This window comes from Pipra filicauda, unplaced genomic scaffold (assembly GCF_003945595.2).
Source record: "Pipra filicauda isolate LSUMZ 115617 unplaced genomic scaffold, ASM394559v2 scaffold484_size733096_pilon, whole genome shotgun sequence".
In the NCBI taxonomy this organism is placed as follows: domain Eukaryota; kingdom Metazoa; phylum Chordata; class Aves; order Passeriformes; family Pipridae; genus Pipra; species Pipra filicauda.
The window spans coordinates 38,210-47,699 of NW_024104625.1; the positions used below are offsets into that span (position 1 = coordinate 38,210).

At 48.3% G+C, this 9,490-nt stretch overlaps 1 protein-coding gene across 1 annotated transcript in view; it reads right to left on the reverse strand.

Annotated features, from left to right (window-relative positions):
- Positions 1-4,181, reverse strand: part of LOC113997168 (ras-like protein family member 11A-like) — an 11,928-nt gene extending 7,747 nt beyond the window's left edge. The window contains 2 exon segments of the mRNA XM_039386451.1: positions 2,115-2,204; positions 3,563-4,181. Coding sequence (XP_039242385.1) covers positions 2,115-2,204; positions 3,563-3,707 — 235 coding nt within the window. The 5' untranslated portion in view covers positions 3,708-4,181.
- Between the last annotated feature and the right edge of the window lie 5,309 nt (positions 4,182-9,490).

Genomic DNA, 9,490 nt, shown 5'->3' on the forward strand with positions numbered 1-9,490 from the left:
TTTTGTGGGATATGTAGCTGCCCATGGGGAAGGGAATGGCCCGGCAGTGGTTGTTGTTGGCTCAATGGTGGGGGGTATTTACTGGGGGGGATGTTTTGGATGGACAAGCCAGGATGGGGGCTGGGAAAGAGGCTCTTTGTACTGAATTAAATACTCCAAGTGGGGGCATAAATCCCAGTCAGGTTTCACCCCCTATTATTCACTTTATAAAATGTGAACTGCATTTATATTCCATCTCAAACCGAGATATCTAGATGTTGTCTGTAAGAGGAGTGAGCTGTTTCCTACTGCATTTTTCTGGATGTCTTTAAAAAAGAAAAGCATTCTAGTTTGGGACAGTGAGTGACTGTATTCAAACGACTCAGATACTCTTTGGGATTTGCATGATTTTAGCAGAGTTTGGTTGAAATCCCCAAAGACTGGATGCTTTGAACCTGACCTCTGGTTAATCTGGATGACACATGTTCAGGGCCAAGTGCCAGTTCAGACCATCCAGGACTGATCTAGCTCTAATAAAACCATCACTAGTCTGGCCTGAAACTTAATTTTGTTACTGGAGTGGGAGTTAAATGACAATGAAAATCTAAATCTTGATCTTCTGAAATATCTGTGGTTGTGACAAGAACAACTTCAGAGGTTGATGTCATCATGATTTTTCTTTAGAACTTAACACAAGTCACGTGGATACGTGAAGAAGTGCTTTCTGCACAGCTGGGGTGTACAGCCCTTCTGTCTGCTCCAAATACAATAGTCACTGCTGCCTCTAGAACAATGTGCTGCAGCTCCAACACAGAGGAACCCCAGCTGCTGGAGAGGCAGCAGTTCAGATTAACAGGGAGGTCAGCCAGTGACAATAATGCTTCTGAAAATCATCTTTGTTTCAAGGAAACAAGTGGGTTTATTCCAGTGGCAAAGAATCCGAGCCCATAGAAACATTTACAATACAAGGGAATTTAGCACCTGAATGCAAAGTGTTTTGATACGGACTGTGAGGGAATCTAGCCCTTGTGGGATTCATTTTGGGCTTTTTAAACAGGTCAGATAGTAAGCTGAAAAGATGGCACTGTTTTATGGGAACCACGAGCAGCCAACATGTTATTCCTGTTGTGACCAAAGAGCAGGTTCTCCAGAGGAAGGAGAACACGGCTGAGTGATCCCAAATCCACTGCCACCTGTTTCTTCTTTCTGGCACATTTAGCTCTTCTCCAGCATGGCCGTTGGCCTGGGAGCTTAATGAGGAAAGCATGTGGTTCCCAGCAATGGCTCTGGCAGGAATCCACTGCACAGCTCGAGTCTGACTTGATGTACAACCTCCCTGGGAAGGGATGACGGAACAGGAAGAGAACCAGTGCAGCCAAGCATCAGGGTTACCCGGGGTCAGCGAGGGGGAGCTGTCAGGAGGAGCTTTCACATTGTATTTCATCAGACAGGCAGAGATCAAAGGTGTCGTGTACTGCTCCCTCTTTCCTGCTCCTCATCCTGAGTTCTGCAGGCACCTCCAAAGTGAACCAATCGCTGCTTGGAATCCTGTCCGCCTTCACCCAAACACTGTGAGCTGGATGTGCCAGTAGGAATGAGCACAGGGGACGTGATCCATCCTACAAAACCAGCCAAATCAGTCAGCATTCCTTGGAACAGAGGCTGTGAATGAAACAGGAACATACCCTCTGAGGTGCCAGCATTAAACAAGGAATGAATGGTCACTTTGCTTATCTGAGGGAAAGAAGACTTCAGTTTGGAAGTCTCCCTGGTCATAACAGCCTCTGAAAAAAGGGAATGCACAGAAAACCCCCTGAGCTGCATTTTACACCCTTTGGAATTGCTTTGGCTTCCCCAGGGTTCCAGGGAGAGCAGCGTTGGGTTTCCACGGTTTAGTTGTTCCTTGAGTCTGTGTTTTAGTATAGGTATGTGCCCAAGCAAACCTTTTACTCTGATCCTTTTCCATCGAGTAGGAAAAAAAATAGCTGAAGGGGTCATAAATAATGAGCCGTTGATTTATTGCTTTCATAGCTCCAGGCTATTAACTGAAAATATGCACCTTATGGACATCTAACACCGCCTGGCTTTCCTGTAATGTGCACCAGTCACTACAGAGAGCAGATTTATTTTCAAACTATCTGCAGTCCTGCTGGAGAGAGCAAACTCACCAGTGTTGGCTTCATAGTCCCCAATAAATCTCTTGGTGAGAAAACGCACAACCAGGGCTGCAAAACAATGACAAAAACATGGGCCCTTAATGGGAACCAAAAGCAATCTGTGCAGAACACATGTAGCATCTTCCTGGAAGAATTAGTCTCATATGAAACCAAGTTAATCTCTGGACTGCTCACATGTTACTCTGCAAATACTTCTCTCAACACTCACAGAGGAAGATCTGGGGCCAGGCTGTGATACCTGATCCAGAGCTTTTCACAGCTTGTGTTGGAAGTGAGCCCTTGGTTCAGTGTGGCTGTTCAGGGTGGGACACAGAGGTTGGCTCCTTGTGACTGGAGGTAAAACAATCTGTGCTTTGCTCTGAAATAATGTAGAAAAGGACTAACAAGCCAGTGGACTGCAACTAGTCCAAATACCACATTTGTGTCCTGTGTCATACAAGAAGGGAGAGGGATGGATGGGATGGTTCTTCCTGGTCTTAAAAACCCTCCTGAAACCCAGGAGTGAGACCAGATCACACCCAGCAAACAAACTGCATGTGCTCTGCACACTTGTGTCTCCTGCAGCACCCCGGGCCTTCTTATTCCCCTTAACCTGTGCTGCTTTTACATTAGAACATTTTCCTTTTTCTTGATACTTTAGAACACTTAAAATCCCATCATGGGAACAGTAACTTATATTCCTGTAGTGCTTTCCTGTAGTAGATTCCTAGGAACTTGCAAACCCACTTAATTACTGGCTAAATAAAACGGTTTATTCTGCAAACAACTCTTATCATAGATTTCATTTAAAACAATCATTTTTTCTCACAGTGGTCACCCTTTAAGCCCCTTTAGATGAAATTGCCTGTGCAATGATCTTCAACAAACTACTTAAAAATAACAGGGAAATGTGGCTGCTTCAAAGCCAGTCCAATGAAGTATTTTACTGAATCCTGTGGAACCTCAGATGTCATCAATCAGATCTGGTCTTAATAATTTCTGACATCATGAACCATATATTCAAAAGCAAAAATGCTCATTTTACCCTCTTTCCCACTCCTTTGGAGAATAATCCAGAAAGACACCTCTTGTACGCTGCTGTTTGTCTGCAGAGCATAAAATAGCATAATACAGCAGGGGGATAAGAGCCACTGGTGCCATTTTGGGGGGTGGAAATTTAGACACAGTTCAACAATTTACACAAGGCCAGGTAGAATCATCTGTGAGCACAAAACTCCCAGCTCTGCCCCTCCCCTCTCAGCCTCTGCTGCTCACACCCCCCGACAGCAAAGCCACTTCACTTTAAAAAATAATAACTCCAAATGTTCAAGATGCACCAAATTCTGTGGTGCTGGGTTTGCATGAGGTGCAGAGGAGCTGGGAATTCCCGCTGGCAGGAAAAGCAGGGAACACACCTGAGTTCTTACCTGTCTTGCCGACGCTGCTGCCGCCCAGCACCACGAGCTTGATGATCTTGTTGGGCACAAGGTCACCCACGGGGTACTCCGGGATGGGCAGCAGGAGGAAGTTAGTGGAATACTGGGACATGGTATCCTGAGGGATGAGCCGCATGCCAGGAATGAGAGCTGCTGCGCTCGGCCCGGGGGAGAAAAGAAGGAAAGCGGCCCCTCGGCGCCTGTTCCTGGCCGTGTATCCTTGGGGAGAGGAGCCTTCTCATCTCCTCGGAGCAGTTTTCTCCAGGAATGTGAGAGCGCCCGGCCTCCTCTTCCCGATGGCTCCGCTCAGACAGAGACTTTGGAAAGCAAAAGGGAACTTGCTGATCAGCCCCCGTGAAAACTGACTCCTCCATCCCGCAGCCAATCACGAGGGGAACCGGGACATTCCTGGAGCCGGGCACGGGGAGCCTGAGCCTCCATCCCCGGCTCTCCCCGCGCTGCCTCCCTCCCCACGGCCTGTTTGATGTGCTGCCTGTCCCTTGGCTCTCTGCTACCACGAGATTCTTGTGTTTTCCGGCCGTCACGATACGGTCACCCCGTGCTCTGCTCTAATCCCACCCTGAATAACCCGGTTCTGCCTGTCCGGTTCCTTTGCGTTTTCAATGGGCTCCAACCCCGCTCTGTTGTTCTCCCTGTCCTATTGTGTCCTGCTTTGGGCCCCTTTGGAGCGCTGATGGGACACTCCTCTTCAGGAAAACAAACACATTTCCCCCCTACACCCCCCCGAGTTTTTAGGCAGCTGGGGGTTATTCCCAAATCCCAGCTGACATGTGTGTCCTCCAAGATACATTTGATCTGCTGGTTTATACGTGTTGTTGGTCCTAATGGCCCTCTGGAACATGGGGCAGCATTGGGTTGGGACACTGCAGCCTCTCCAAACATGGAAAAGGAAATTTAGGGCTGGTGACAGCCTTGGGGAGCTGAGGACGGGTGAGCCAGACAGAGGGAGTGAAGAAAGAATGACTTCTACAGGAAAAGTGAGCATAGTTTTAGGACAGCTGGGGCTGTGAGGGCTGTGGGGATGAGAGCCTGTAACTGTACAGCAGCTACAATCAGCTCTCAGCTCCCAGGGATAACGGGCAGGAAAGAAAAAGGGAAGGACACCGGGGAGGGAATGACCCAGATAAAGCAAAACTGCAGATATAAACCAGATGGAAATTAAAGAACAGAAATGTAGTTGGAGCATTTAATCTTTGAAAGACTTCTCTGAAGGGGACTGAAGAAGCAGGAGAGGCAGAGCTGCAGAGATTGCTGAGTCGTGGACTGTCCGGCTGTGTGGGACACGTGGATATGAACAGAGATAATCCACCCACAGCCCCTGGAGAGCTGAAGGTGCAGGTTTTCCCTGTGCTCTGCACACTCCTGGCAGGCAGGAGTAGGCTGGGCTCGCTGTGGAGAGGCTGGAGACACCAAACAGCCTCTCTGTGCCCAGCTGCTTCCACACCACTGCCTCATCCCCAGCACGCGCCTGAGCCCTCCCCAGCAGGGTCTGGAGGGCAAGGGGGGGGGTGTGAGATACAACAAGAGGATGGGAAATCATCCCAAAGCTCTGGGGACTGCCATGACCTCAGTTTCCACACCAACACCAAGAGGATGTGAACTGCCCTTAGAAAACTCCAGCTCCAGGGCAGAGCAGTCCAGTGAAATCAGCACAAGAATCTGAAGATTTATGAACATGTCACTTCTCTAAGGTTCTGTTTCCCCTCTAAAAACCACTTGTGCAGCACTATTTGTGCAAGCACAGGGTGTTGTTGCTGTGACCATCATGACAGTCAGCTGAGGAAGAGGTGGAAAAAAAGTCTGGAGGCCCACGCAGCTCATGGTCCTGGGAGGGAGCCTCCAGATCACGTGCCTTTGGGGACATGGCTCCTGTGGGAATGGGTTTCAACTCTTCCAGTGTAAATTTGCTTCCGGAGACTTAAAACACTAAAGCACTAAAAAACCAAAAATCTTTTCCGGGAAATTTCTTTCCCAGGCTGCTTTAGTCTCACGTAAGTTTTGTAAGAACAGGCAAAATGAGACGAGAAACAGGAAAAAAGCTCAAAATCTTGTGGTCAATTAATATGGCCCTTTGAAATGTGTTCTTGAGCTGGACATGTGATAAATTTGAGATTAGCGGCAGTGTGTCACTGTCTGCCTCGCCAAGGGAAGGATGTAGGAACCTTTGTTACAATTTGCTATTAAAAGCATATGTTAGTGAGTAATATGAAAGGATTCATCACAACAGTCCTCCTACAAAACCGAGCAATATATCTGTCAGCTTCTAGGTGGCCACAGGAGTTTCAGCCCGAGAAGAAAAGCCAGAAAAGAATATTCCATATGTGCAAAGACATTCCTAGAAGAAAACACCTCTGCTGGTTGCTCCAAGATTAACTGAAACAATTCAGGTCCTCCTGGACTGTCGTGCCAGTGCTGAGAAGCTCCAGAAAGACCCCTCTGAAGAGAGTCAGTCGCAGTCACACAGAGTTGGAGGGTGAGCTTCAGTGTAGATAAATGTAAGGCGGAAAAAGGATGTAAACTGTGCTTAAATGAAGCTGAACTGGGATGTGGGATGTGAAAACGAGGAGTCACGACCACGGGAGCAGAGCAGCTGCTGCGCGAGGAGGCTGGGAAAGCTGTTTGCCATGTGCTGGAGGGATGGATGCTGTGCTGACACGGGAGAGGAGATGTGTGGAGGCAGCAGTGAGAGCAGTGGTGCAGGAAATGTTGAACTGCTGCTCTTGGCGGCTGGGAGGGCTTGTGGTTGCTTAAAACAAATGTGAAAGCAGTTGTAGGCTGCCTGCTGGAAGCAGACCAGTTGATTTCCAGTTCCTTTGCAATGGGGTTTAATCTGAATTTCTTGTGCACCAGCCCAGGCTTCTTGTGTTTCTCCCCAAAGCTTGTTCCACTGGGTGCAGAAATCTCTGTCCAGAGAGAAGGGCTTTGAGTAAACATAAAAAAGCAGCATATTCTCCAAAAGTTTTAAATCTATTCTCAAGCTCCTCATAACTTTTAGCTTCTAATTGTGAAAGAATTCAAGCAGAATATAGAATCAAACCCAGAGGTTTTCAGACCTGATCCTTATCTGATTTTCTTGATTGTCAAAAGAGTCTTTTCACTGAGTGAAACCACGCAGAAGGATTCACACTCTTTGAGATTGTGTAACCGTTGGCATGTAAAATAACAATTGTTTTTAAAGGAGATTTTAATTCCTTGTGCACAATGGACTTATATTTAGCTAAGAAACCCATGTTTTAAATTCAAATTCTCTTGGAAAAACAATAACTTAAATTAGAGGGAGAATGTTTGCAAAACTGAGTGACTTTGGAAACATTTGGAGATTTCACAAACCACTCCTTCAGCTGCTCATGCAAAGATTTGTGCCTTTGCATGTTGTACAGAAATTATGTTACTTTCACACCAAATTTTTAACAGATTTATTTATTGGTCTGTGTTGCTTTTGGCTCTGCTTTTATAAGATTTTCTATTTATATTGTTGTTGGCCCTCCTACACATCTTCAGAGATGAAGCTTTCCAAAAATAAAAATATTTGCCATTACCACAGTGCTTGTCACAGGGGGGTGGCAGGTTTCTGTTAAAACTGGTTGTAATTCTTCCTCGTGCATTGTACAAAAGGAGTAAGAGATGAGCGGAGTCACAGCAACCTTGCAAAGATCCCAGAACACTGGGAAAAGGCTTTTCCTCCTGCCTAGCACTGCCAAAAATGAGCTTTCCTCCAAAAATCCATTTGTAACGGTTGCATTCACCTCTAACTCATCTTTTGTACAGTATATTGATGTTAGTGGGGCTTGGATGGGGAAACTGGGCTCATTTGGGGGCAGAAATGGTAAATGTGGTCCTGGGGAAAGGCCACTTGCTTTCGCAGATCCTCAGATAAAACTCGTGTTCACATCCCCTGCTGCTGAATTTATTCCAGCCCCCAGCCCACTGATCCCTGCAGCTCTGCCTGACCCTCTTGGTTGCAAACTGGGGGCCCAAACCGGACTTAACAAAAATTTTATTTTAACCACCTTTTTGCTCCCAGTGACTAAATACCCTCAAAGCTGGGAAAGGTAAAAGAGGAGGAGATAAGAAAGGAACAGAAAGGGATGGGATGCGCTCGAGGAATCAGACTTGATGTGCTTTTAGCCCCATAATTATAACCAGCACCATGTTGTTCTGATCCTGAGGCCAAGGGGACAGGAAATGTCCTCAGATGCTGCTGCTCCAGCTGTGATAAATCACATTTGATTCTATTTTGGGATGTGAGAGAGATGATCATTTAAATATACAGTTCAGTGTGGTTAAACATTGCACAGATCCCACTATTCCTGCTTTTCCTGTCCCTAATTTTGGTGCCTTGCTGTTGATGGCAACCCTGTAAGGAGCACATGTCCTGTTTCACTTTTGGGATCCTTTGTAAGGAGTGGGGATTTTTAGGTTACTAAACACCCTCCCTGGGGAGCCTGGAGGGGATGACGTGGAGAGCACAGTGTGCAGAGGGAGAACATCGCTGCAGGCAGAGACTCAAATGGAATGGAAACATCTTGGCCTCAGAAAAAACTTTGTGCTTTGGAAACTGAACCATCCTCCCTTCCCCACAGATATTCCCACAAGGTCAGGGCTGGGGTGTGGAAACGGTCCTGGCACTGCTGGGAGTGTGAGCAGGGAGCTCCAGCCACATTTGGACAGCCCTCAGTTCACGGTTTGAGGAGGAATATGGAATAGGAGCCAGGTCCTTCCAGGTTGGACACAGTCTGGAGATGTGCACCAGCCAGATGACAAATATTCCTCCCCATCCCTGGCTTCACGAGTGATGAGCCTCTGAGGAGCATTTGCTCTCAGTGTGTGCTGAGGGAAGAGCTGTGTGGTGGCTCAGGAGCATTTTCCACTCCTTTTCCCCTGGGGTTACAATGGACGCTGTTGTCATTCCCAGCTCTGTGCTCTGAAAGCCTTTTTGTGATTGTGTTGGAGCAGGACGCGTGGTGTGGGACAGCACAGTGTCACTGGGGCAACACCACTGTCCCACCCTCACAAAATCCCATTTCTGGGCGCTCACAGCCCCTGGGAGGAGTCTCAGGAATGGCAGTTTCCTCGTGCTCCAGGCTGGCCGTGGTTCCCCCCGGCTGTGGGGTTGGTGACATCCCCCAGCTCCCCATTTTCATCCGCCACAGGGATGGTGCTCCCCCAGTTCCACCGGTGACACATGCACTGTCCATCCCACTGGGACCCCCAGCCTCCACCCTGGGCCAAAGGAATGTCCCACTGGAGCCTCCAGTCTCCTGCTTGAGCCCAGGGAATTGGGGAATCATAGAATACCTTGAGTTGGAAGGGATCCACAAAGACTGTGGAATCACAGGATCATAGAATGTTAAGGGTTGGAAGGGACCTTAAATCTCATCTTGTTCCATCCCCTGGGCAGGGACACCTCCCACTAGCCCAGGTTGCTCCAAGTGCCTCCAACCTGGCCTTTGACATTTCCAGGGATGGGGCAGCCACAGCTTCTCTGGGCAACCTGTGCCAGGGCCTCAGCACCCTCACAGCCAGGAATTCCTTTCTAATATCTAAACTAAATTTCCCTTCTTTCAGCCTGAATCTGTTCCCCCTTTTCCTGTCACAGTTATTGATGAACAGTTCCTCTCCAGCTTCCCTGAAGCCCCTTCAGATCCTGGAAGGGGCTCTGAGGTCTCCACACAAGGATCATTCAGTCCAGCTCCTGGCCGTGCACAGACACCCCAACAATCCCACCCTGTCCCCGAGAGCGTTGTCCAGACGCTCCTGGAGCTCTGGCTGCCTTGGTGCTGTGCCCACTGCCCTGGGGAGCCTGGGCAGTGCCCACGGGGAGCAGGTCTCACCCCACACCATCCCTGCAGTGCCCCGGAGGGAACCCACACCGGCACAGCCCCCTCCAGAGCCCTG